The sequence below is a fragment of the Sander lucioperca genome, chromosome 20 (genome assembly GCF_008315115.2).
Source record: "Sander lucioperca isolate FBNREF2018 chromosome 20, SLUC_FBN_1.2, whole genome shotgun sequence".
NCBI classification, from domain to species: Eukaryota; Metazoa; Chordata; class Actinopteri; order Perciformes; family Percidae; genus Sander; species Sander lucioperca.
The window spans coordinates 4,699,660-4,727,335 of record NC_050192.1 but is presented as its reverse complement, the minus strand read 5'-3'; the positions used below and the strand labels follow the sequence as shown (position 1 = coordinate 4,727,335).

The following is a 27,676-nucleotide window of genomic DNA, read 5'->3' as shown; positions in this document are numbered from 1 at the left end:
AATAAATGATTATAAATTATATTTCTGTTAATGATCATGGTGCTGCAGCCTCAGAATGGGATAGCTTACTTTTTCGCCCGCAGGATTGCACCCAAATGAAATTATAGGTGTAATACAATTCCAGTTTTCACCAGTAATATTATAACTGTGATTATATGAAATGTATGCACTGTAAATGCTTATGCATTGACTCGAGCAGCAATTTTCTCCCACAACAATTCTCTCTGTTGCAGCAGCAGCCACTGTCTTGCTTTTTTAACGAAATACATGTTTAAACTCGTTGTATGTCAGCATGAGTATTTCTGTTTGTTTGTGGTTGTTACCATGGTGAATCGTAGTATCATGGCTCCATTCATGCTGCCTTTTTATTGTGGTGGTGCACGTGCGTGAACATACTCGGAGTTCATTGAACCAACTCATATCAGCTGTTCTGGAACCAAAAACTCAGAGTTTCCCATCTCAGGGTAAATCAACCCAGACATCAGGGTTAGACTCAGAGTTTGTTAAACCTCCTTCCTGAAACGGACCCCTGGATTACAGATTCTGCTCCAGAAAAGCCAAGATCTTCTTCCAGGAGTCTTCCTGAGCGTCTGAATGGGGTTTGGTTTGTCCTCCCCACAGCAATATCACTGAGAACACAATGTTGTGTTTGAGAGAAGAGGAGGATTTTAATGGATATGTATGGCAGAATAAAGTACATCAGGGTATTCTAAATAGTATTCATTTCAGATATGTTATGTCTTGGGCAAGCACTGTTAAACCTGTGTGCCACCTGCAAGCAATGACTGCAGTTTTTCTTCATAATAGCTGCTCTGCCTGTTTTTACGTTTAGCACTTCTACGGTACCACTTGATATATAAACTAAAGTGCATTAAAAACAAGATCTCCAGTAGATATCTACTAATCAGCTTGTGATTGTAAAACCCCAAAACAACAAAATCTGCCCATATATAGTTATTGATTTTCATTAAAAATCACAAATTTTATTAGTGGTCAAGCTCCTCCACTTCCACTCTCTGTGTGTTGTCGTTCTCAAACTGTGTTCGCTTTGGGAAACAACAACAAGCTTCGAGCTAGTAAGCTATTCGCTGAAAATGGCAAGTTTTGAAGAAAATTTGGATTGTGCAACAAGGCAGGCCTGCTTGGTTCTTTCGGTAGGTGATTGCAAAGATTTACAAAGAATATGTTTACTATCTAACTGGAACGATTTGGGACCGATAGTGGGATTGCTGTGGACGAAGTACACATGGTGATACACTGGTAAGAGCAAATGACGTTTAACCTAGCTCACGTTACTGTCTTGTGTGAACAGCTAACTTAATTTAATATTTAATGTGGAGTTTTTTTTTTGTCTTTTGACCCTGCAGAACTCACCTTTCTCTTTTGTGTCCTTTACAAACTTAGTAGCTCTGAAGTGAGGTGTGTATGGCGGCTCAATCAGATGTCCAGCATCAGGGTAGTAAAGTCTGGTCAGCAGGTGCAGGTTCCCTGCTGCACGCATCATCTGGGCCATCTGAGGGTCAAAGGTCAAATGAAAACCGCACAAACTGAATTCACTTCTGTGGTGTTACAGTAGGTGTGAAACCCCCAAGCCTGATTTTTAGCACAAACATAACTGAGTTAGTAGATTTGAGCCTTTATTTATCAGTTCTTTGATGGTGGCTTAACTCACATCCTCAGAAGACTCCACTGTGGCCATGTTCTGATCATCATGGCTGTTCACCACCATAACTGGACAGTTAATTCTCCCCACCTTGAAAGAAATGACCAGAAAGAACGACTTTAATGTGGGCTTGTAGAATAAACCAATATGAGTCAAGGGCCCTATTTTAATTGCACAAACGCAAAGAACAAAAAGGCTGGGAGGAGTGGAATATACGGATCGAAGGGAGTGGTGATTAATAACAGTCCTGCTACCTGCAGAAGTTTTTAGATGACTCTGTAATTGTGGGCTGTCTCAGCAGCAGTGTGGTGGACAGTTTTCTGAAGTGCAGCACAACATCACAAACACTAAGGAGTTGGTGTTGGACTTTAGGAAGCAAATGACCCGCCCAAACCCAGTCAGCATCAGGAGAACAGAGGTGGACATTGTCAAGGAGTTTATGTACCACACTAGACAATAATGGCGTTTTTCCATTACATGGTACCTGCTTGACTCGCCTCGACTCTACTCACCTTTTTTGATTTTCCATTATGAAAAAAAGTCCCTGGTACCTGCCAACAGGTACTTTTTTTTTAGTATCACCTCCGTCGAGGTTCCAAGCAAGCTGAGGCGATACCAAAAGGTCACGTGAAAACCTACAGACTACTGATTGGTCGGAGAGAATCATCACTAATCACTGCGTCATCATTGCTAGCGACAGACGGGGGTGTCCTGAACAAACCCGCCATTTTTAAATAGTTTAGCCAGCGGTGTTTTTTTTGCTGCATCCAGCTAGCCTGGGAAAACTCTGAAGAACTTCCGGCAAATTTGAGATTGGTTCTGCAAGTCAATCTGGCCAAGAGCCCATTCAAGCCCATTTCCAGTTTTTCCAAATCGAGGCACCAATCACAACCATTGAGGCAGGCTTTACACAATGACGATAGCGCAACGACGGCAAGCAGCTTTTTGTTTACATTTAACGTGACGGCCACCGAAGCGCAGCAACCTGTTGATGCCGCTGTCGCTGCTACGTCAGCCGAATTGTTGGTCTGATTGGTTGAAGGACTATCCAATTGCGCCCAGAGGCATTTGAGCGGCGTCCGTTGGTGACGCCCCTTTGGAAATGAGCTGCGAATGAACCTTCCCCAGACCCACTCAGTCTGGTTACAACTGAGAAGGGTCTGGTGTCAACCAGGCTAACATCCAGCTTCTTTTGAAACAAAATTTGTCTTCTGGCTGTCAACAGCCACATTCCGAGAATCAAAAACAACACACCTTCAACGTTCTGTGTGTGTGTCACGTTAGGTCATGGCAGTTTCCTGCGGCGTCGCTATGACAAGCCACGCTCGCCTCATGCATGAGGCGGTACTGAATCTGCAATGCAAAAAGGAGGACGGCACCGCGGTCGGGCCGAGCCCAGTAGAGCTGATACTAGTGGGTAAGCGTCATAAGGCTCTGTAATAGAAAGGTCAGAGCGGCCTGAATTTTCTTAGGAGACTCAGATCTTTCAACTTCTGCTGAACAATGGTGTAGATGGTTTATCACTCTGTCAAGGCCAGTGTCATCTTCTACGCTGTAGTGTGCTGGGGCAGGAGGGTAAGAGCAGTCGATGCTAAAATACTAAATAAGCTCACCAGGAAAGCTGTTTCTGTCCTAGGAGTGGAACTGGAGTTTTTGGTGGAGGTGACAAAGAGGAGGATGCTGAGACAACTATTCAGTATTATGGACAATGCCTCTAATCTCCTACACGGCACACTGGAGTCATATCAGAGCACCTTCTGCCGTAGACGGAGGCCACAGAAGAGACCAGAGACCATCAAACTGTAAAAATCATCCTACTTCTGCAGGACGGACAGCTAAAACATCCGACACAGAACAATAATATCAACATGTGCAATAACCATCTGTCAGGTCTGCATTGGAATACAAAAAAGAAATAGATAAGAGAGCCGCGGAAATAGGGCGCCATGTCAGATATTATTGTCCGATGTAAAAAAATAAATAAATAAAAAGTCAACTATGAAACTGTTGTGCTGTGTGATCAACGAAAGGCTGATATCTGTTTAAGCAAATCAATACAGTGTAATCCTTGTGTGTTATGAGTGCAACGTGTACTCGGAATCGGTAGACCCATATCTCGCCATATCTCATAGTTGTTCTCATCCAGGCGTATCTTGTGAGATCTCCTGCCATCACAAATAATTCTTCCCATTAGTCCAACTGTCTATATCCTTGACGTTCCACATCCGGAATTGCTCCGAAAAAGAAATTTCGCCGGATGCATGTATTTTCGGCCAGATGTCCGGTACCTTCCGCTTTCTTTGTTTTTGAATTTTAAACTCTGGTGCATTTCTGAGGACTATGGTTAACTGCTCCTCAGATCTCTGCAGAGTAAATTAAGACAGCTTGCTAGACTATCTGTCCAATCTGAGTATTCTCTTGCACGACTATTTAACAGCGGCTCTGTGTGGAGCATAGCGCCGCCCATGACGATTGTGATTGGTTTAAAGAAATGCCAATAACCCAGAGCATGTTTTTCTCCTATCCTGGAATGCTATGTGGACTAGCCAGACCCTCCTCCACTCTGCAGCGTGTGGATGGTCTGGCAAAGTGAGACTAGTCCAACTGTGACACTTTGTGTACTGTATTCATGTTACTGACAGAATAGCAGAATACCTACATGTTCAATGCTTCTTTGATGGATCCCCCCCGTGGATAAAGGTGGTTGCCGCTGACACAAACACAACAGGAAGGCTAGAACAAAACACAACGATACACCCTGAGACTCTTGACATTTATCTGTGTGCTATCAGGGCCCAGATTTCTGCAGGTTTTCAATATTTAAACCTGCCCGCTGTGCCACATGGTTTAATAGCCACATATTCAAGGCTAAATAAAAAGCAACAAGATATTTTGCATGTCACTCACCTTGATAATGCTGCTCTCCGCTGCCAACAGGAGGGTCAAACTGGCGCCGAGGGAAAGACCAAAAATTCCAACTTTGTCCGGCATCACTTGAGGATGGTCTTTCACAATATTAAACGCTGTCTGTGCAGAAGTAGATAAGAGGAAATTAAGAAAATATTTATCTTTTTAAGGCAGTTCTACCAGCTACTTCCCTCACCAAGAGAGTGTGTGTGTGTGTGTGTGTGTGTGTGTGTGTGTGTGTGTCTCAGTGAGTACTAGTAAGTTTCAGAATAATCTCTGTGCCACCGCGGTCGACGAGCAGCAGCAGGGATTTGAATATGGTAATTGGCTTTTCAGTTTGATATCTTTTACAGTTTTTGTGAAAAAGCTGTTTAAGTTTAGTGATCATTTCAGGATTTTTCTGCGTTTCTAGTGAGTGTGTGTTGCGTCTGCCAGAGTGGATAATGTCATCGCTAGAGCACAGCACCTTAAAAAAAAATATTTGTCCCCTCTCTATAAATTGCTCTCACGCCCACAATATCTACTTGTCATACACAATTTTATACATCAAAACATAGGTATTTTTGTCTAGTTTCAGCCAATGTGCTCAGTTTTGCGATATGCCTTATACTTTTGGCTCGATGAGCTTCCAAATGACAAGAGTTCCACATCTCCCTCCATTCACGGCCATGTTAAACGTCCTCCACATTTCCCAGCGAAACGCAGAGTGAACCACTTTTTTAAATCGCTGATATGCCCACATTTTTAAGTTTATCAACATAAATTTTACATGAATACGTTCACAAAGGCCTTGTGGTGGTCACGATTACATCATTTCACCGATAGCCCTTATCGTTTTAGCAGTCTGAGGCTTTATTTGAGAGCTTGCTCTGTATCTTTGAATAGCTCCAGTGTGGCACAGCTGACAGTTTCAGCAGGTGACACGGTCGTTAACCTGATTAAAGATCAAAGAGATCTCATCACAGACTTCAAAGGGGGTTTTCACTGGTCATACGTTACCATGACAACCCTTTCACAGACAGTCGACTTGAATACTACAGGCAGTAATACGAACATTAGTCTACATCTTTTGCGTTCCACTTCTGTCTGTCTCTGTCCGTCTGTCTGTCTGTTTGTTTCTCTCTGTCTGTCTCTGTCTATTCCTCTCTCTCTCTTTCTCTCTCTCTCTCTCTCTGTCTGTCTATTCCTTCCTCTGTCTGTCTATTCCACTCTCTCTCCCTGTCTGTCTATTCCTCTCTCTGTCTGTCTATTTCTCTCTCTCTCTCTCTCTCTCTCTCTCTCTCTCTCTCTCTCTCTCTCTCTCTCTCCTCTCTCTGTCTGTCTATTCCTCTCTCTCTCTCAGCTTAATACGGTAATGCAGTTCATCTTCCAACTGACAAGTTGAAAAGTTTTTCAGCAGTGCAATCCATTTGAGATTTTTCAAACAATTTATTTCATATTTCCGCATTTTCATCTGTTTCTCATAGCATTTGTAAGTCTTCCAGACTCAATCATAATTTCAGTTAGAAAATAAATTATTTTATATATTTGTGGTGTTATTCAACTTTTTAATGAAATTCATGTTAATTGAAACCATTCATACTTTTTCAACTATTCTCACTACTTCAACTTCTACTTAACTGATTTAAGCTATTCATCCAGTTTAGCTTTAGCAATTCAGCTATTCAGCATTCCCACGCATTTTCTGCAGGAAATGCATTTTCTAGTTTGTAATTTACATCTCTTATTTCAAATACATGCACCTCACAGAAATACATCAGATTATAATGGCTTCATATGTGAGGTAAGCCTTTGACACTTATATGAATAGAATATTAATAACCAACACAAACCTCAAAATAGTTGAACTCTAAGTCTGATGACTTCAGCTCGCCGGGGGCGAAATACTCCAGCGCCAAAGAAGCATAACCATGAGACCCCAGCAAGGCTGAACGATACTCCACCAGCCCTCCACCACCCCCCCATACGTCCAACAGGCCGGGGAAGGGACCTGGACCTGAGGCAAGGACAAACAGATTATGAACTTTAAAGATACCATTCATTAATCATGCCAAAATACTTTTGGGCTAGGATACATGATAACCTATGTCGGATTGCAGGGACCCAGGTTCTATTCAGCCCAAGATGATTTGTTCTGGGAGATGGATCAATCCTAAGCAGGATGGATAAGCACATAAGAAGCTGTGTCCAGACTATTTAATGATAACTAGACAGATTATTTTGAGAGGTTGGAAGAATGAAGGGGTGCTGTTAATTCAAGAGTGGGCTAGTGAGATGGCTGGGGTGGCGGCGTTTGAAACAATGTCATATAAACGGTTTGCCAGATTGGATGTCTTTACTAGAAAATGGGGAAAGTACCTGAGCTTTCTGGAGGGCTCCTAAGAAGCTTTGTGCTGGGAGGGACGTGTATGACGGGTTTATGGTGTTGTCATTGATACATATGTTCATTTGGATTATATTATATTTTGTTTTGTGGTTTTTTAATTTATTTTTTGAACCTTTCACATTCACACAGTTACACATTCATACCTGGAAGCATGCCCAGTACAACCACAGTCTGCTGGGCCCAGTTTTTCAAAACATTTAATCTGGATCAAATTGATGCAGATTTGGAAATCCCATATTTTGCTCTTCAGGATCACCTGATCCACCTTACTTTTATGACAGTTTTTTAAAGGAACATTGGATTGGATCACTGTGATCCAAATACCAAATTTCAGGATTACCAAATCCTGTTTACCAGAGCCTTAAATGGAACCAACAGTGTAGCCTACTGGCTTAGCAAAGAACAGGTAGGCAAAATACTGATGGCCACAAATAGCCATTGTTTGTTTTAATTTAAAGAAACAGAAACATTTTACATTCCTTATTTTGTTATAATGTTAAATAGCAAAACAAAAACAATACTATCCAATAGTCTATATCTCATTAGATGTGACATGCTTCATATATTCTTCAAAGAAATTCATCAGTAAACCTTTATTTTATGATAAATGATTAAAAGAAAAACCTCTCTGATTTTATTTGGTTCGAAAAATCATAACTGAATCCAGCCTTCTGATGGGATCAGGATAATCCTGTTTTTTTTTTGTTGGACCAAATAGATCCCAAACCGAGTTCCAAGTTTTGAAAAACCCAAAGGGCAGGTTTGATCCAGATCAAATGTAAGATCGGATTACATGATCTGATCTTGTTCGGAATCCCTCTTTTGCTTTTGAAAAACCCATTTCCGAGATTTGATCCAATCTGTGATCCTAAATCCCACTGGATTACTTTTGAAAAACTGGGCCCTGGCCACTGGGCAGCTCCACTGGAGCAGTTGGGGTTAAGGGCCTTGCTCAAGGACACCTCAGTGGTGGTAATGAAGGAGAGACAAGCGCTGCTCTTTCACTTTCCCCACCCAAATTTTATCCTGCCGGTCTGGGGATTGAACCGGCAGCCTCCCGGTCCCATGCTTGCTTCTTAAATTTTTATGCCACCACTGCCCCAAATATTGTGGTTACCGTGTCATCTTTTCTTGTTTTTTGTCTGGGTGGGTGGTGATGACAAAAACTTTTGTGTGTCATGTTTGAATAGAAATTGTTTATCATAAAAAAAAAATCATGCCAAAAAAATTAACAAAGAATTTCTCTTTAAAGACCAACAAAAGGAAAAAAAGACGAGGAAGTAGTTTTTAAGGTAATGCACCTGGAGGTAGAAACAGGGTCCCTCTCACTCCCTTCTCTCTGATTTCAATCCTCTGGAGCCCTGGAGCCATGTACCATCTCTCTGTGAGCGACGAGGCCAGAGGAGCCTGCTCCCTGAAGCCCTCCACTACATGTCCCCTGTAGACAGAGATGTTGACCAGCAGGGGGCTGCAGACGTTCCTCTTCCTCAACCTGACAGACAAGAGATTCAGGTGTGTTATGCTAGCAGTGGCTAATGTAGCCTTGAGCCTGCAGAAGAGAAGAGGAGCAGGCTACAGAGGTCTGGTAAGTTCACTTCTTTCCAACTCCACATCCCCAGATTTCTCTTGATATTTTTGGGAGCTTTTGAACTGTTGAAAATATATATATTTGAAGACGTCAGTTTGGGGCACATTTCTGACGAGGGTTGTTAACAACTGAATATAACTATAATGTTATCCATGGTTTTCTGTTTGTGGTTAAGTACAAATAATTAATAAGAGATCAACTGTGAGGACAGAGAGTCATGTGCAGGGGTTATCTGATAACATTCATCATTACAGAGGTAAATAAGACAGTTGTGTTCAGGTGATATTGCCCAGCCCTCTGCAGCTTCACAGCCCTTAACGTATTACCTGAGGCCTTCGCGGCTGCCTGGGACGGGACGCATACTCCACAACAAACCCATGGCTTCTTTTCCTGTGTACGTTCCCCCAAAACTCAAATCATCTGTAACTACAAAAGCATTCAAATGTCAACAAAACAAAATATACAACATTTTCAACAAGCATAAATTAGCTGTAAAATGATGCACAGACAGCAAACATCTGAGGAATGTATGTGTTTGGCATGAGGCCACTCACTGCACACATCAGGTATCAACGATGAGCATTATGACCTTGTGGTTGTATGCATCCACCAACCAGTCAAGTTGCAGTTTACATCCATGTCTGTCCTTACTCATATAATATATGTAGTGAAGATTTTGAAGCAATTTAATAAAAGTCATTAAAGCTGCAGTGGGTAGAATAAAAAACAGCAGAATTTGAAGTTCTGTAGAGTGAGACCTCTTCCTGCAGCTGTCCCTCCCCCCTCTCTGTCGCACAGGCAATGCGCAGAACAGCCAATAGGAACGCTCTCTCTCTCTCTCTCTCTCTCTCTCTCTCTCTCTCTCTCTCTCTCTCGAATGACCTGTGATTGGCCGATCTCCCGTCAGATTATCTAAAACCTGAGGCGGAGGTGCAGCAGTCTGGTTTTCTAGACCAATTAAATTACAATCTGTTGAAAGATTATTATGGAATTGTTGCCCGATGACACCATAAAAGGGCCACCTACCACAACTTTTAAGTGCACTTTTTGGCGAAACATGGATGTTTCACACACATCTTCAACCCGACAGCACAGAAGATCTATACCAGGCACCGTTTCAAGGTGGGCACCCAAGATTAGTATTACATAGAACAGAACAGAAAAGAATAGAATGAATGTTGTTTATTGTCATTGTACATGTACAACGAAATTGCATGTAGTCCTATCAGTGTCACCAATTCAGTATCCGACCAAATGTCTCCCCTTCTGTTTCTGAGTTATGGCATTGAATATTATGATGTCGCAAGGTAGTTGACCTTTGACCTTTTGGATATAAAATGCCATCACTTCATCATGTTAGACATTTGTGTGAAATGTTGGCTCAAAATTTGTTTAAGGAGATAAAAAGGAAGCGAACCCACCAGACACTGTTCCTCTGTGATTACTGATGTAGTGTCCGTAGGCCTCCCAGTAGTGCTTGTCCTCACACTGGTGGAGGGAGTGAAGTGTCACTGGAGATCCTGGAGGCAGATTCTCCACCACCACCTTGAAATTCTCATCGACCAGAGCCCGACTGGGGAACACAGAGAGCATTGGAGCCACAGTGTCAGACATGGTCGATAATCCTCTGTGGAGAAATGAAAACACATGCACGAGTTATGTTTTATCAAGTGTAGGGGTTTAGTTATTTAAGTTGCTAATTGTTCACCGTTATAGGTAATTTTGTTTTGTATATAAACAAAACTATATATATATATGTTATGTTTATGGTCAAAAACGTCTTTATGTGGATGAAACCACAAAATGCAGGATGCAGGTAGGCCTAACACTTATATATAACACTATATATATAATGCAGTAAGGGAGCTTTCGCATCAAGGACATGTCCTGGGCCAGGATCCAAATACACTTTTGACCCCAAACGTCCAGTTTGTTTGGTTCGATTATTTTGAACATTGCGTTCCGTTCCCGGTCATGGTTGTTTTTTTGTTGTTGCACTACTGGTTAAAACTATAAACATGCACACAAATGTAGTGGAGTAAGATGTACATTTGCCTCTGAAATATAGTGGAGTACCTCAGATTTATTCTTTAGTACAGTAGAAAATATATATTTATGGAAATGGCGTGAGTGACGTGCATGTCAGGTGTAGTCTGCTATATGACATAACTTTGGCCATCATGCCCTCATACTAAAACTCTATTATTTCACAACAAATCCTATATGAACTGAACCTGTTTGTTGCGAAGTTTCCACCATCCAAACCGAGATCCGCATGTCTAGAGTTCGCCATGGAGCAGACACAGATTTTCAATTAACAGCATGACATCATGATTTTGGGTAAACATACACGCCACTTTCCTAAAGCCAAATGGCGTGTTATCTGTACGCATTTTGAGCTATCCGCATGTATGTCTACGCTGTAAACAGCGCACAGCAGTCTGCTACGTCACAGCGTAAACATACACGCCACTTTCTAAAGCCACGTGGCGTGTTATCGCGATGCTACATGTTATCGCGATGCTACATGTTATCGCGAGGCAACATGTTATCGCGAGGCTACGGTTGGGTTTAGGAAACGTCACATGCAGGTTGGGTTTAGGAAAAGAAGAACGGGGTTGTGTTTAGGAAAAGAACAAACGTGGAAAGGAAACATCACACGCGGGACACGATCCCTGCTCTCCTGGATGAAGTGAAAGTCCTGTGTTTTACCCAACCTCCACCCCATCCAACCTCCCTACGCGGATTTTGCCCTTTCATACTACTCACTGCAGCGTCAATTCACATGCAATCGCAATGTAATGTAAGTCGATGGAGGCCAAACGGCGTTGATAAACACGCTAAAAAGCGAGTATGCGTCTTGATAACACGCCAATAATGGCATACGAATTGGTGTGTCATACATACGCCAATTCATGACATCAGTCTGCAATTAATCAATCTGGGACACTATACAGAAACTGAAATTGGATATGTTTTCCCATTTCGACGCGAAAATGGATAATATTCAATCAGGCTTACAAACATTACAAGGCTCGCTGTCCATACTTGGTGAGCATGTGTCCGAACTTGAACAAAGAGTAAGCTCAAATGAAGACAACTTAACTGAAAAGTTAAGTTAAAGCATGTTAAAACACTAGTGAGCGAAAACTCTTACCTGCATGAAAAAATTGAGGATGCAGAGAATCGTTCTCCTACTACGTTACAAACGAATGTGCCGAAAGCTGGGCCAAGGCCAATCCTGGTGAAATTCCTCAGCCTACAGGATAAACAACTAATTCTATGTCATTCATGTGAGAAGACGGAACTAATGTATAAAGGCAACCGCGTCCACATCTTCCCTGATTTCAGCGCTGGCACTGTCCTCAAACGTCAGCAGTTTGATGACATCAAGAAAAAGCTCTGCGAACTGAACATGGAATATTCTCTTCTCTATCCTGCCGTACTGAGGATCATCGCAGCGGGCAAAGTAGTACTATACTGCTCTCTCTCCCTATTTATCCCCCATCCACCTTTTCTTCTATGTCCCCGAATAGTCAACATGGGTAAAGGCTTATTTGTCATCCATCTGATTATTAGGAGCTTGCCACATAAAATTGATCTTTTAAGGGCATGGCTTGTCTATAATAAACCTAATGTTATCACACTGTCTGAGACCTGGTTGAATCAGATGAGGAAATCAAACTGGATGGTTATGTTTTGTATAGAGCTGATAGCGGTACTTGTGGAGGAGGGGTAGCCACTTATCCTCAAACTTATTATCCAAGCTTGTAACCCCAAAGGAAAACCCTGTACACTTTGAATGTCTTTTTGTTAAAATTTGTCATCAACAGACCTCCAAACTCCCCTACCTAGAGATTGGCATGGTTTGATTTCAGTTAGCCTAATAGCTGGTTTGATTTGCATTGAGAGATGATTTTATGGAAAGTACCCCATGCCAATCTCTAGGTATGGTGAAGGGTATGTGATGATGTGGGGGTATGGTGAAGGGTATGTGATGATGTGGGGCTATTTTAATTCCAAAGGCCAAGGGAACTTTATCAGGATGCATAGTATCCTGGATCCATGAAATAACTGGCCTTTAAAAATAAAAATCTGCCTGCCACTATGGGAATTTAACATAAGGGTGTACTTACTTATGCCCCCTGTATTTTAAGGAAAAAGCATTTATTTATTTATGATACATTATTCATTCACAAAGAAAATTGGTGTCCTTAAAGATTGGATTTTTCCTCATTTTGTTAATTAAGGCATTAAGATCAATTTGCAAAAGATGATTTTATTCCTCTTTTTAGTCAACTTTAGCATGGGTGTCCTAATTTTTTCACATGACTGTATGTATGTATGTATGTATATATATATATATATATGTGTATGTATATATATATATATATATATATATATATATATATATATATAGTGTGTGTGTATATATATATATATATATATATATATATATATATATATATATATATATATATGTATATATATATATATATATATATATATATATATATATATGTGTGTATATAATGTATATGTGTATATAAATATATATATATGTGTGTGTATATATATATATATATATATACATATATATAATGTATATGTGTATATATATATATATATATATATGTGTGTGTATTTGTATATACATATGTATATATATGTGTATTTGTATATACATATGTGTATGTATGGGCTAGATGTTGTCATGCCTCTTAATACTGCAATATGTTTTATACATGGATTTGTTTCCATTGTTTCCAATAAGAAGTCGGTGGGGTGAGCGAGGCGGGATGAGGGAGAGCTTTAGCGAGTGTGAATGTACATGTGCTGTATTGTCTTTGTCTTATGTCTCGAGGACCCCCTCGAAAACGAGATGCTTCATCTCAAGGGGTTATCCTCCTAACAATAAATTTCAAATTTAGTAGGCTACTTTAAAAAAATGTAGGATATTTCCATCACTGTATAAAAGAATGCATGAAGCATAATTATCTGGTCCTGTATACTGAAGTCATTCATGCAGAGCCTCATCCAGATACACTGAGGTTATGCAGTTGACATAATGTAAATGTGTGCTATATGTGACATTCACTCCAGCTAGTTTCAATACTTTAAATCAACTATTTACTGACAAATAGATGTTTGGACCAGTCTTAAAATGAAAAGAATATCAGAAGACAGTTTCACCAAAAGGACTCACTGAGTTAGACACACGTTCCCAACAGGTCCACGAGGGCTCAGAGAAATCTGTTAAACTGCTGCTTTCTGGACTTTATACCTTTCAACACACTTTCCTTCAGCTGCAGTCATTCTTTAGGGGATTTCACGTTGGAGACATTCCTTGTTGTTTCCTCTGGGGTGACATTGATCCAGCTATTTGTTGTAATGGAAAAATGTCACAGGCTATATAAAAATAATGGAGTTTAAACTAAACTTGACATTTGTATTACTGATATAACACAGTGAATTACTTTCATTTATTTATTTTTTCTTTAAATACTTACACAATCTCTACAATCAGTTGTGTTGGTTGTTGTAATTTTTTTTGTTAATAAAGTTAGAAACAAACTCTAGGTGGGAAGTCACTCGGCCAGAGGTCTGTGGGAGGCAATAATACATCCATGGGGGCAAGGTCCTCCATCAAGAACAGAACATCCTATGCTAGAAAATCACGTTTTTGCTGCACACACAATGTCATTCATTTATTTCATCTGCAGTTACATCCCAACAATCAACAAGATAAGGCAAGAAAAAATGATAGAGATTGTAGCACTCCTGGAAATAGATTACAAAGTGGTTTACTAAATGTATCCTATGGGATGAAATGATAATAAGATATTAAAATCTGTATTTATTAAGCACTTTCTGTTACACAAGGCAAACAATAAATAAATATCAATGAATAGGATAAAGGATAAATTACAAATGTGATCTAACTTTAATTCACTTTCACAACAAAAATACAAAATAAAAATACAGTTTGTGTAATTGTGATGAAGAATTTAAAAGGGTGCAGTGAGAGAGGAACGTTATTAGAAATATGTCAAATTTAATTTTTAATATTCAAATGGTAGTTCATTTTAATTTAGTTAATTTTTTTACAGTGTATGTTCAAAACAAAAAAATATTTTAAGTGTTAAGTTACGAAGCAGAACTTTATCGACATCCAGTAGACTGTCGGGCCTTTGTTGAAGATGGAACGGAAACAGCGTGAGGTTACCGAAGTCTGTCACTACCTGATGTGAGTTGAGTGCAGATGTGAGTTGCGCATGGGTCACTTTGGGACAGATGCAGATCTGTTTTGCTGTTAGCCACAGAATAATGAAATAGGTACATTACATAGCAGTAATTTATTATTTAGCATAAGGCATCACATTTTCACGGTATGATCCCCAGGGACGGACTGGGACCAAAAATTTGGCATTTTGGCCCAGACCGGCCCACCACATAAGATCACAAATACCACCCGTCCTTGCGCTCCCCTGAATATGTATACCAACTCCTACTCCTTAAAACTACTATACGCCATGTAATGAGTAAGCAAGAATCAGTGACAGTTGACACATTAAATACTTCAAAAAAGTGCCATTTATTAATACAATAAAACGGTATACTCTTCAGTGTTATCATCAACAGTTTGTCCACCACTTGTTTTTGGCTCAGTTTTATCAAGGGGCAACGTGTTTTAAGGGGAGTTCGGCTTACCGCAGGTTCTTCCCTCCCCTCCTGAGTCTCCTCCTCACTGTGCATGCCACCGACACCACCACCACCACCACCACCACTATCATCAGCCACGGGAGCTAATGAAGGTCCTGCTACTGCCAAAAACATGTCTGTCAATTTGACACACTTTTTCTCACGCAGCTTCTCTGCACCTCCTTTGCGTTTGTTCTCCATGATCTCTATCACTATTCTAGCCTGGCAGATGCACACTAAAACTGCATGCAGGCAGAAATCCCAAAGAGGGTGCTGTTTTAAAATTATGATTGGGCCAGGCCAGTGTCAATTAAGAAAATAACCAATGGGCCGCTGAGCTACGTGTTTCATGGGCCCCGTCTGTCAGGAAAAAAAGCTAGCCTATGTGATATTTTTGACTAAAGTGTTTTGGGCCAGCAGCCCAGTGTCTATTGAAAAAAACAATGGGCCGCCGATCTAGGCCTACCACTTTTATGGGCCGGACAACATTGTTTTTTAAATAAAATAAATTAATAAATAAAAAATAAAATAAAGTGTCGGCGGTTGGCCCAAAAAGCACGTCGGCCCACCAGGAAAGTGTCCGGTATGCCAGATGGCCAGTCCGCCCTTGATGATCCCTGATGTCAGTTCTAGATTAGAGGCTGAAGTAGCCTACGAGAACCTGCTAACAAGAGACTTCTGTAATGTCAATACAATAAAAGTGGACCTACATAACGAAGTTCGTTCACTGCTGGCTACAAGTTAGCAATCAAACAATTCCAATTTTCAATTCAATTCAATTTTATTTATAGTATCAAATCATAACAAGAGTTATCTCGAGACACTTTACAGATAGAGTAGGTCTAGACCACACTCTATAATTTACAAAGCCCCAACAATTCCAATAGTTCCCCCAAGAGCAAGCATTAGCAGTGGCTATTGCGACAGTGGCGAGGAAAAACTCCCTTTCAGGAAGAAACCTCGGCAGACCCAGACTCTTGGTGGGCGGTGTCTGACGGTTGGGGTTATGATGGTACGGGATGTAGCGTGGCACAGCCAAGGGGGTAAGCTTTGCTTCAGAGCTCGAATCTCCTATGGCGCCATTTTGATGCTATAAAGCGATCACCCCCCGTTAGCATTCCATTGACTGCCATTCATTTTGACGTCACTTTGACAGCGAATAACTTTACATCTGAAGCGTTTAAAGACTTTATTTGTCCATTGTTTATTTCTAAAGAAACACAACAATGTATAAAAGGCTCCATTACCTTGTACCTCACGTTATGGCTCCGTAGCAGACGTTTTTGTAAAAATAGGCTAACGATTGTGTCATAACCACGCGACTTACTGTCTCATAGTAGAGGAACAGACAAAGGCTGTCACTTGAATGGCGTTTTGAGCTAACGTTAGCAATCAAACAATCATAGATAGCAAAAACTTTTTGAAATGATTTCCATCTTCTGTTATTGTTTGTAATGAGAAAAAGTTTATTATTTTATGGATTTCACAATGCACCCGGATCCGGATCCCTTGGCGTTTAAATCTGAGCATGCGCAACTCACATCTGCACTCGACTCACATCGGGTAGTCTGTCTGAAGTCTTGCACCTGGTAAGTTCTGCTGTTTAAGCTAGTGATGGGCAAACGAAGCCTTGTGAAGCCTCTGAAGCTTCTCCCTGATTGTATTGCAAAATGATCCGAAGCATTTAAAACAACAACAGCCAAACTTAAGCTTACAACATGAACATAGGAGAGACAGAATGGACACATGCATATGGCATGACATGACTGAACTTGAATTAAATGACATGAACATGACATGACTGAATTAAAAATATAAAGCCAATGTTTGAATATAACATAATATAATAATATAAACTACTGTGATCAGGATTTGAATGTAAGTATGTTTAATTAGGCTAAATATGGATTCAATAAACTGCAGCAACAATGCCACCTTCTACCGCTACATAGAATTACGTACAGGTGTATGTAAGTAGGCTAATTTCCATTAATAGGCTAATCAAATAAATTGCAAGCCACACTCAAAAACCCTGTGATGTTCCAGTGAATTGTAACGGGCCATTTGTAAGCACGCAGCAACATGAAGCGAAGTTTATGAATGCTTAGTCTACTACACGTCTTTTTAATTTCACCTCGTCTCGCAACATAGCTTACATTGGACGAAAGGCAACGCTATGGACTGCCAATCTGATGACTGAGGTATGATTCCCACTACCGTTACATGCGTTACATGCAAGGGGGTAAGCAAGCCTCCACAAAGCGTACCTCCTATGGAGCCATTTTGTTGCTATCAAACCATCACCTCCCGTTAGCATTCCACGTTATGGCTCCGTAGCGGACGTTTTTGTAAAAATAGGCTAACCTATATTACTGCTGCATAGTGGAGGAATTACCGTACAGTACAGGAGAAGCTCGCAGGCAGTTTTGACTTACATTAGCTGTTTAAGTTTAATTACTAATGTTAACTAGCATTTTAGTTAGCAATAATTAGCCTGTGCCTATGTTATCTCCTAACCTATCTACGCTCTCCGTCTCTGCTAGATTCTGAATGATTAAGATTTCTCTTGGCACAGCAACTTTCAGACAGGTTGCTCACGTCACATCTACTTCTTCAAGTTGCGCAGTAAGAGACGCGCGCGACCTCTGCTCGTGCGTCATAAATCCGGGCGCGACGGCAAGATATTACGTCATTTTGACGTCACGATGGCGCACACCATCTTGGATGCGGCTAGTATACCGTACGTTTAACGCTCAGCCATCACCGGAAAAGTGCTTCTAATAGACTACACTGGTCGTCACATTGTCCATTTATTTTATTATCTTACATGTTACATGTGGCAAAAATTCAAGAGGGTAAGCTTCTCCTCACACCTTTGTTGCACACCTTGAACGATTTTAACTTCCTCAATAAGTAGATTCTCTGTTGACTCCGCCTAACAATAGAATCTGTGTTTGCACCAAATCTTAACTTGGAGTCAAACACAGTTAGAGGTTAACTATTAGTAGTTATTTATTGCACTTTATACCCAAAGAAAAGCATCTCAGTTGATGAGAAGGAAGAGATAAAAACACTTGAGTGTATGCAGAAATGTGCACACTGAATACTGGCAGCTTTACAAAGTAAATATTTGATCCCATCCCTCTACAGATCTTCAGACAGGTGGTGCGATACAGAAGCACAGCCACCAGCCTCATCCTGGAGAGATGTGAGTAAACTTTCTGTTTTACTTCCTCTCTCTTATGAACTAAACCTATCCACTCTCTACCTGTGAAACTCTTCTGTCTAATAATGGGGATCTTCTGTGTCTTTATTCCAGCGATAAACCGTGTGCAGCTGTTAGGCCGAGTGGGTCAGGACCCAGTGATGAGACAAGTGGAGGGTCGTAACCCGGTTACCATCTTCTCCTTAGCAACCAATGAAATGTGGCGGTCTGGAGACGGAGAGATGAGTGCAACAGGTACATTCTCGAGTCATACTTGATGATAGAAATACAGAAAAATAGTTTTTTTAAACTCACTGTGCTTTATGCTAAAACGGTAAGAAATCCACATCACGACAACAAACACAAACTAAAGACCCTCGTATTTATTATGCATATAGTAACTAATCATGCGCCTGAGGAAATAGATTCAAGATTTCAGCTTGCTTTTGAAAGTAGACAAGATTGTGACAGATCTCCGGTCAGCTGGCACAAACTAACGAAAAGTGCCCTCACCAGATTGGGATATTGTTTGGTCAGATTTTGTTGCTGTCCAGCTGGAAAACGTCATGACCATCAACGGACAATAAAAGCCTCCTCCCAGGCTCATGATAGTTTTGATCTGACACTTCAGAGCCGTTGAGTAATAATCTGCCACAAAACATCCAGACTTGGACTTCCTTAACAGATGACAAAGTGCTGGAGTCGTGTTGTACAGGGCCCATTGTATACGATTAAATATATTATTCAACTATAATCACACAGGGACAAAATGCACACTGCAACTAACCATTGTTTGCAGTCAATCAATCTGTCGATCATTTTCTCAGTTAATCCATTAGTTGTTTGATCGATAAAATGGTGAAAAAAGTCGATCACTGTTCCCCAAAGCCCAAGATGACGTCCTCAAATGTCTCGTTTTGTCCACAACTCAAAGATGTTCAGTTTACTGTCACAGAGGAGTGAAGAAGCTAGAACATATTCACATTTAAGAAGCTGGAATCAGAGAATGTTTACTTCTTCTTTTCGTAAAATATGACTCAAACCGATAAATTGATTGTCGAAATAGTTGCCGATTAATTTACAACTCATCTACTCACTGATTAATCTTTGCAGCTCTACACAGCAGCAATAGTCGCTGAAACACAACAGATAAGACATATTTGTTTACAAATACGTATTTTTCCCCACACCACATTATGTCTGGCTGGAATAAATGCTAACATGTTGATGGTTAGTGTTACCAGTATATAGTGTTTACCACGTTCACCATCTTAGTTTGGCGTATCAGCAACATCTGCTAACAAGCATTAAACACAAACATTCCTGTTGTATGACCATTCTTCTCTTTGTTTGAATTCTGCCTTTGTGTATATATTGGACATGTAGATGATGTTTATAGTTGAACCTGTAAATGTGCAGTCTTCAGCTGATGTGCACTCTAAATAGTAGTAAAGTTGAAGGTGAAGTTGTAGATGTCTTAGTAACAATGAGAGAAAGAGCAATTTGGAATAAATTAATTGAATCAAGATCAATCAATATTGTTCGCAGCTAAGAACAGAATAAAAAAATGACACAAAGATTTTTGAGCATTAAACATACATAGAATTTAGATGTGAGGATAGAGGAGTCTTGAAGGCCAAAAAAGTTGGTTTTGTTCAGCTGGACAAAAAAGACCTGAAACAAAATTGCTTCATGGTGGCCAATCAAATACGTGCAAGTTACATTCATGGTATATTACTTGGCATTGAATGCTGCAGTTTGACTGTCTCCTGTACCAAGTGGGGGTCTCTTGTCCCTCAAAACAAAGTCTAACAAGAGTCAGACTGAAGAAGCAAAGGGTAATAATGCCCATTCAGTCTGAATATTAGGTTACTGTCGGCAGGTAGTGCATTAAAAAATGATTCCTTAATAATATTCTTAATATATAATAAAAATTGTTCTCCAAACATACAGTACAATAACTTACATTTATATTACTGTCAAAGGTTGAGGCTTGCAGATAATTAAACTAAAATGTATTGCTCAGAATGAAGAGGCACAATTTGAACAAAACAAACAACCTCAGAAGAAAGGCACATGGTCAACACAGTGAGGAACCAATGAACAGTAGTGTTAATGTACTAACATGGCCCGGTCACACAACACTCTGATTCATTGGCGATCTGTGCTTGTGTAGTCATTCACATCTTGGCTTTGAGAGTTGGGCTGGAGTACAGATTCTGCTCCAGAAAAGCCAAGATCTTCTTCCAGGAGTCTTCCTGAGCGTCTGAATGGGGTTTGGTTTGTCCTCCCCACAGCAATATCACTGAGAACACAATGTTGTGTTTGAGAGAAGAGGAGGATTTTAATGGATATTTAAGGCAGAATAAAGTACATCAGGGTATTCTAAATAGTATTCATTTCAGATATGTCTTGGGCAAGCACTGTTAAACCTGTGTGCCACCTGCAAGCAATGACTGCAGTTCTTCTTCATAATAGCTGCTCTGCCTGTTTTTACATTTAGCACTTAGCCTAACTCCTAACCCTAACCCTTAACTTTACCACTTGATATATAAACTAAAGTGCATTAAAAACAAGATCTCGAGTAGATATCTAATAATCAGCTCGCGATTATAAAACCCCAAATGTTTGCTTTTGTAATTTTCAAAACAACAAAATCTGCCTATACATAGTTTTTGATTTGATGATTGATTGATTGTGTTTTGTCGTTCTCAAACTGTGCTCGCTTTGGGAAACAACAACAAGCTTGGAGCTAGTAAGCCAGTCCTTCCAGAAAAATGCGGAGTTTTTTTGTGATTGTTGCAGGCAAAAATCCTTGATTATGTGGCACGTTTTCTTAAAAAATATGATGGAATATGCGGGATATTTATGCAATTTTATGCGATGAAATAGCAGGAAGTTGCAAAAATTTCGGGAACTTGCAAAAACTGCGGTTTCATCATGGCTTCATCGCGGGGTTTGCAGCTTTTCAATGATGCTCACGTCACGTAATTACGTCACTTCATAACGTTCCCATGTCAACAGGGGAAAATGGCTGCTCTTGTGTGAAGTAAACGCAACATTTTTCAACTTTCTGCTAAGATATATGTGACTTTTTTGCAACGCAAATGCGGGGATTATGAAATCATGCAAGCCCCACATATTTTGCACGGATATCGGCAATTTATGCGGCGAAAGTGCGGCGTATTTGAAAAAATGCGGCCCCCGCATAAATATGCGGACTTTGGCTGATTATGCATTGAATTATGCGATCGCATAATCACGTTTTTCTGAAGGGACTGGTAAGCTATTTGCTGAAAATGACAAGTTTTGAAGAAAATTTGGATCGTGCAACAAGGCAGGCCTGCTTGGTTCTTTTGGTGAGTGATTGTAAAGATTTACAAAGAATATGTTTACTATCTAACTGGAACGATTTGGGACTGATGTGGAATTGATGTGGACGAAGTACACGTGGTGATACACTGGTAAGAGCAAATGACGTTTAACCTAGCTCACGTTACTGTCTTGTGTGAACAGCTAACTTAATTTAATATTTTATGTGGTGTTTCTTTTGTCTTTTGACCCTGCAGAACTCACCTTTCTCTTTTTTGTCCTTTACAAACTTAGTAGCTCTGAAGTGAGGTGTGTATGGCGGCTCAATCAGATGTCCAGCATCAGGGTAGTAAAGTCTGGTCAGCAGGTGCAGGTTCCCTGCTGCACGCATCATCTGGGCCATCTGAGGGTCAAAGGTCAAATGAAAACCGTACAAACTGAATTCACTTCTGTGGTGTTACAGTAGGTGTGAAACCCCCAAGCCTGATTTTTAGCACAAACATAACTGAGTTAGTAGATTTGAGCCTTTATTTATCAGTTCTTTGATGGTGGCTTAACTCACATCCTCAGAAGACTCCACTGTGGCCCAGTTCTGATCATCATGGCTGTTCACCACCATAACTGGACAGTTAATTCTCCCCACCTTGAAAGAAATGACCAGAAAGAACGACTTTAATGTGGGCTTGTAGAATAAACCAATATGAGTCAAGGGCCCTATTTTAATTGCACAAACACAAAGAACAAAAAGGCAGAAGTGGAATATACAGATCGAAAGGAGTGGTGATTAATAACAGTCCTACTACCTGCAGAAGTTTTCAGATGACTCTCTGTAATTGTGGGCTGTCTCAGCAGCAGTGTGGTGGACAGTTTTCTGAAGTGCAGCACAACATCATGCATGCAACGGCATGCATGCATGCATGGATGGATGGATGGACGGATGGATTTTTATTGATCCCAAACAAAATGGGAAATTCCATTGTTGCAGCAGCAAAAATATCAGACACACATCACACATACAGAATATACATGAAGTGGCACCTGAATAGCTCAGTTGGTAGAGCGGGTGCCCATATATAGAGGTTTACTCCTCGACGCAGCGAACCCGAGTTCGACTCCGGCCTGCGGCCCTTTGCTGCATGTCATTCCCCCTCTCTCTCCCCTTTTGTGTCTTCTGCTGTCCTATCAGAATAAAGGCTGAAAATGCCCAAAAAATAATCTTAAAAAAAAAAAAGAATATACATTAAGTAAAAGGATACAATATACATGAAATAATAATAGGATAGAATATAAGAACAAATAGTTTAAAATATCTATAAATTGGGAATAAAAACTGTACAACTGTTTAAATAGTAGTTATAAAGCTGTAGGTAAACAAACCTATTGTGCAAGTTGCAATTTGTGCAGTTTTGATGTCTATGAGTCTTCTCTGTCACTCAGTGAAGAAGCGTTAAAGTGCCCATATTATGAAAAAATCACTTTTTCTGGGATTTGGGGTGTTATGTTGTGTCTCTGGTGCTTCCACACACATACAGTTTCTGAACGTGTCCTGCCTTCAGTCTCTGGGTGAGCTGTTCAAAATCGGCACAGCTTGTGACGTCACAAGCCGAAACGAGCAGGCTAACCGCAACCATTAGCTCGTAGCGTTAGCGTTAGCATGCTAACGCTAATGCTAACGCTAGCATGCTACCTCGTTCTCAATAGCAAAGCACTGCTACAACACACACAAGTTCACCATAATCTACAAAAGAACTACTTCCATGTGCGCCCTCATTTAGAAGTCTCCCAGCTAATCCTGCCTTGTAACTGACCAAAGTTGTAGAAACAGCCTTTCTTTTACTGTCTATGGAGCTAGCTAGCTGACATGATCTACATCTGAGCTACTGCACATGTGCAGTGCAATCAAAGATAGTACAGAAGAAGAAAAGAGGTCTCACTCTGTAGCTAAAACAGAGACCAGCTGAAAAGAGGATCTGCAGCAGCGAGAGAGAGCGGTGCAGTACAACAAAAATATGGTGTTTTTTGAAAATTAAACCATGTAAACCTATTCTGGTACAACCTTAAAATACAATTATGAACCTGAAAATGAGCATAATATGGCTGCTTTAAATAGTTTTATTGCCTGCGGCAGGAATGATTTCTTGTAGCAGTCCGTGCGACATCGAAGCTATCGGAGCCTCTTAGAGAAGGTGCTCCTCTGTTGGACCAGTGTGGGGTGGAGAGGGTGGTCGGGGTTATCCATGATAGATAACAGAGCCAGCCTTCCTGATCAGTTTGTTCAGTCTGTTTTTGTCGCTGGCTCCGATGCTGCTGCCCCAGCAGATGGCGGAGGAGAACAGAGCGCTGGCCACAACAGACTGGTAGAACATCTCCAGCAGCTTGCTGCACACGTTGAAGGATCTCAGCTTCCTCAGAAAATAGAGTCTGCTCATCCCCTTCTTGTAAACAGCAGTGCTGTTGACTTTCCAGTTCAGCCTGTTGACGATGTTGACACCCAGGTATTTGTACTCCTCAACCATGTCCACATCTCCACCCAGAATGCAAAGGGGCTGCGGAGCCGTTCCCTTCCTCCTGAAGTCAATCACCATCTCTCTGGTCTTATCCACGTTCAGCAGCAGGTGATTCTTACCAGACCACTCCACAAAGTTGTCCACCAGCGCTCTGTACTCTCCCTCCTGTCCATCCCTTATACACCCAACAACTGCCGAGTCATCAGAGAACTTCTGTAGGTGACATGACTCTGAGTTGTACTGCAAGTCTGTGGTGTATAAGGTGAACAGAAAGGGAGACAGCACAGTCCCATGTGGAGCCCCTGTACCACTCACCACCACATCAGACAGAACACGGTCCAGATGGACAAACTGTGGTCTGTCTGTCAGGTAGTCAGTGATCCAGGAGACTGTGGACGCACCAACACCCTTCCCCTGCAGTCACTCGTGGTGATAAAACATTTAAAACTGCATCAGCGTTTAACGTTGACATTTGTTTAAGCCATATTACATGATAGGATCCGAAAGGTGCATCACTGAAGTATAGGTCTCCTCAAGTGTATTATTGTGATTATGCAACAACGGTTACCAACAAAATAAGTGATCAATCTGTGTTCATATTGTGGAGTAATTCACTCTTGAAATACAAAAATAAACAGACAGGATTTCTAGTCCCTCCCTGTTTAGTAAGCCAGCCAATTTGAGCTATAGCTTTGTAGAGGTCGTGGGATTTATCAAATTGAATAAATCCCCCCCCCCACACATATAAACACAAAACTGCTTTGCTAACTCCATCGTGTTGTAAGTAAGACATCTGCTGAAAAGGTTATTGTATTCATTAGCATGACTGCCGTCCTGTTTAGTTCAAAAACATCCAAAACACCAAAGTACGAAGACCAGACGCAAGCTTTTATTTTGAAATATTAATTTACTACAGTCTGTGGACGGGATGCATGAGACGGGAGGTCTCCAGGCTGCAGCCATACCCGACTATAATAAAAAGGCAGAGCGTTCTCTCCCCGTGGGGTCGAAAATCAAGCTGTTCCACTTAGTGCTCCCTCTACAGGCCTGGAGAACTTCCGTTGTGTAATCTGGATGCAGCGTTTTTGGCGTTTATTTGTTTTCAGGGTTTGTGTGCTTTTCTTTTTGCATCGTTTCTATATTTGCAGCGTGTTTGTGTATTTGGTTGTGTGTATTTGCAGCGTGTTTGCTGAATGCTGCGCATGTGTTGTCAAATTAATGAAGTTGTTTTCTTAATTTGCTTGTGTTTTGTCTATTTGCATGTGTTTTCTTAAGTTGTAGTCGGCCACCGTAAAAAGGTGACGTGAAAACCTGCAGACTTCTGATTGGTCGGAGAGAATCGTCACTAATCACTGCGTCATCATTGCTAGCGACCAAGGGGGTAAGCGAGCATCCGGAAAGCATACCTCCTACGGGGAGATTGTAGGCTAACAAGCCATCACCTTCAGATAGCATCCCATTGACTGCCATTCATTTTGGCGCCACTTTGACAGTTTTGGCTTTCGCTTTGGCGTTTAAAGACTCTATTTGTCCATTGTTTATTTCTAAAGAAACACGACAATGTATAAAAGGCTCCATTACCTTGTATCTCACGTTATGGCCCCGTAGCAGACGTTGTAAAAATAGGCTAACAATTGTGTCATAACCACGTGACTTACTTCAGATATTATTGTCCGATGTAAAAAAAAAAAAAAAGGCAACTATGAAACTGTTGTGCTGTGTGATCAACGAAAGGCTGATATCTGTTTAAGCAAATCAATACAGTGTAATCCTTGTGTGTTATGAGTGCAACATGTACTTACGTCTATTTTGTCTGCGAGATCATCAGGAATCGGTAGACCCATATCTCGCCATATCTCATAGTTGTTCTCATCCAGGCGTATCTTGGGAGATCTCCTGCCATCACAAATAATTCTTCCCATTAGTCCAACTGTCTATATCCTTGACGTTCCACATCCGGGATTGCTCTGGTGCCACAGGAAATTTCGCTGGATGCATGTATTTTCATCCGAATGTCCGTTATCTACCGCTTTCTTTGTGTTTGAATTTTAAACTCTGGTGCATTTCTGAGGACTATGGTTAACTGCTCCTCAGATCTCTGCAGCGTAAATTAAGACAGCTTGCTAGACTATCTGTCCAATCTGAGTATTCTCTTGCACGACTATTTTACAGCGGCTCCGTGCGGAGCAGGGCGCCGCCCATGACAATTGTGATTGGTTTAAAGAAATGCCAATAATCCAGAGCATGTTTTTCTCCTATCCTGGAATGCTATGCGGACTAGCCAGACCCTCCTCCACTCTGCAGCGTGTGGATGGTCTGGCAAAGTGAGATTAGTCCAACTGTGACACTTTGTGTACTGTATTTATGTTACTGACAGAATAGCAGAATACCTACATGTTCAATGCTTCTTTGATGGATCCCCCCCGTGGATAAAGGTGGTTGCCGCTGACACAAACACAACAGGAAGGCTAGAACAAAACACAACGATACACCCTGAGACTCTTGACATTTATCTGTGTGCTATCAGGGCCCAGATTTCTGCAGGTTTTCAATATTTAAACCTGCCCGCTGTGCCACATGGTTTAATAGCCACATATTCAAGGCTAAGTAAAAAGCAACAAGATATTTTGCATGTCACTCACCTTGATAATGCTGCTCTCCGCTGCCAACAGGAGGGTCAAAATGGCGCCGAGGGAAAGACCAAAAATTCCAACTTTGTCCGGCATCACTTGAGGATGGTCTTTCACAATATTAAACGCTGTCTGTGCAGAAGTAGATAAGAGGAAATTAAGAAAATATTTATCTTTCTACTTTTTAAGGCAGTTCTACCAGCTACTTCCCTCACAGACAGAGTGTGTGTGTGTGTGTGTGTGTGTGTGTGTCTCTTAGTGAGTACTAGTAAGTTTCAGACCACTCTGTGCCACCGCTGTCGACGAGCAGCAGCAGGAATTTGAATATGGTAATTGTAATTTACATCATGGATTGTCTATAACGAACACCATGTTCGAACATAGGGATGCTCATAAGTGTACTTGGTACCAGAGCATCCTAGGCCAAAGGTCAATGATCGATTTTATAATCGTTTTATCTGATCTAAGGCCGTATGTTTTGGACACTCGGGTAAAGAGAGGGGCAGAGCTGTCAACCGATCACCATCTGGTGGTGAGTTGGGTCAGGGGGTGGGGGAAGACTCTGGACAGACCTGGTAAGCCCAAACGGGTAGTGCAGGTAAATTGGGAACGTCTGGAGGAGGCCCCTGTCTGACAGACTTTCAACTCACACCTCCGGCGGAGCTTTTCGTGCATCCCTGTGGAGGCTGGGGGCATTGAACCCGAGTGGACAATGTTCAAAGTTTCCATTGCTGAAGCTGCGGCGGGGAGCTGTGGTCTTAGGGTCCGTACACCGT

General features: G+C 41.1%; 3 protein-coding genes and 1 long non-coding RNA gene across 9 annotated transcripts in view; 1 reads left to right on the top strand and 3 right to left on the bottom strand.

Annotated features, from left to right (window-relative positions):
- Positions 1 to 117: 117 nt before the first annotated feature.
- LOC116059986 (peroxisomal succinyl-coenzyme A thioesterase-like) lies at positions 118 to 11,989 on the bottom strand. Its single transcript, XM_035996337.1, has 9 exons — positions 11,702 to 11,989; positions 9,966 to 10,171; positions 8,871 to 8,970; positions 8,258 to 8,448; positions 6,403 to 6,566; positions 4,571 to 4,690; positions 1,673 to 1,753; positions 1,375 to 1,513; positions 118 to 629 (listed from the first exon to the last, which is right to left on the bottom strand). The coding sequence occupies exons 2-9, from the start codon at positions 10,156 to 10,158 to the stop codon at positions 535 to 537; spliced, it is 1,083 nt and encodes a 360-aa protein (XP_035852230.1). The 5' UTR covers positions 10,159 to 10,171; positions 11,702 to 11,989; the 3' UTR covers positions 118 to 534.
- A 6,377-nt stretch (positions 11,990 to 18,366) lies between these two features.
- LOC116059972 lies at positions 18,367 to 19,790 on the top strand. Its single transcript, XR_004896109.1, has 2 exons — positions 18,367 to 18,454; positions 18,566 to 19,790. It is a non-coding gene; the product is annotated as an uncharacterized LOC116059972 (long non-coding RNA).
- Positions 19,791 to 20,078: 288 nt separating this feature from the next.
- The window catches only part of LOC116059980 (peroxisomal succinyl-coenzyme A thioesterase-like), a 25,601-nt gene continuing 18,003 nt past the window's right edge, over positions 20,079 to 27,676 (bottom strand). For all 6 annotated transcript variants that reach the window (XM_031313274.2, XM_031313273.2, XM_031313272.2 and 3 more), the window contains 6 exons: positions 26,913 to 27,032; positions 26,665 to 26,738; positions 26,073 to 26,166; positions 22,326 to 22,406; positions 22,028 to 22,166; positions 20,079 to 20,756 (listed from right to left, as the gene is read on the bottom strand). In XM_031313274.2, the coding sequence (XP_031169134.2) occupies positions 20,632 to 20,756; positions 22,028 to 22,166; positions 22,326 to 22,406; positions 26,073 to 26,166; positions 26,665 to 26,738; positions 26,913 to 27,032 (633 nt within the window). In that variant the 3' untranslated portion in view covers positions 20,079 to 20,631. The remainder of the gene's footprint in view (positions 20,757 to 22,027; positions 22,167 to 22,325; positions 22,407 to 26,072; positions 26,167 to 26,664; positions 26,739 to 26,912; positions 27,033 to 27,676) is intronic.
- Positions 20,079 to 27,676, bottom strand: part of LOC116059985 (bile acid-CoA:amino acid N-acyltransferase-like) — a 25,022-nt gene continuing 17,424 nt past the window's right edge. The window contains exon 3 of the transcript XR_004896108.1: positions 20,079 to 20,511. The gene's annotated coding sequence lies outside the window, so the exon portion shown is untranslated. The remainder of the gene's footprint in view (positions 20,512 to 27,676) is intronic.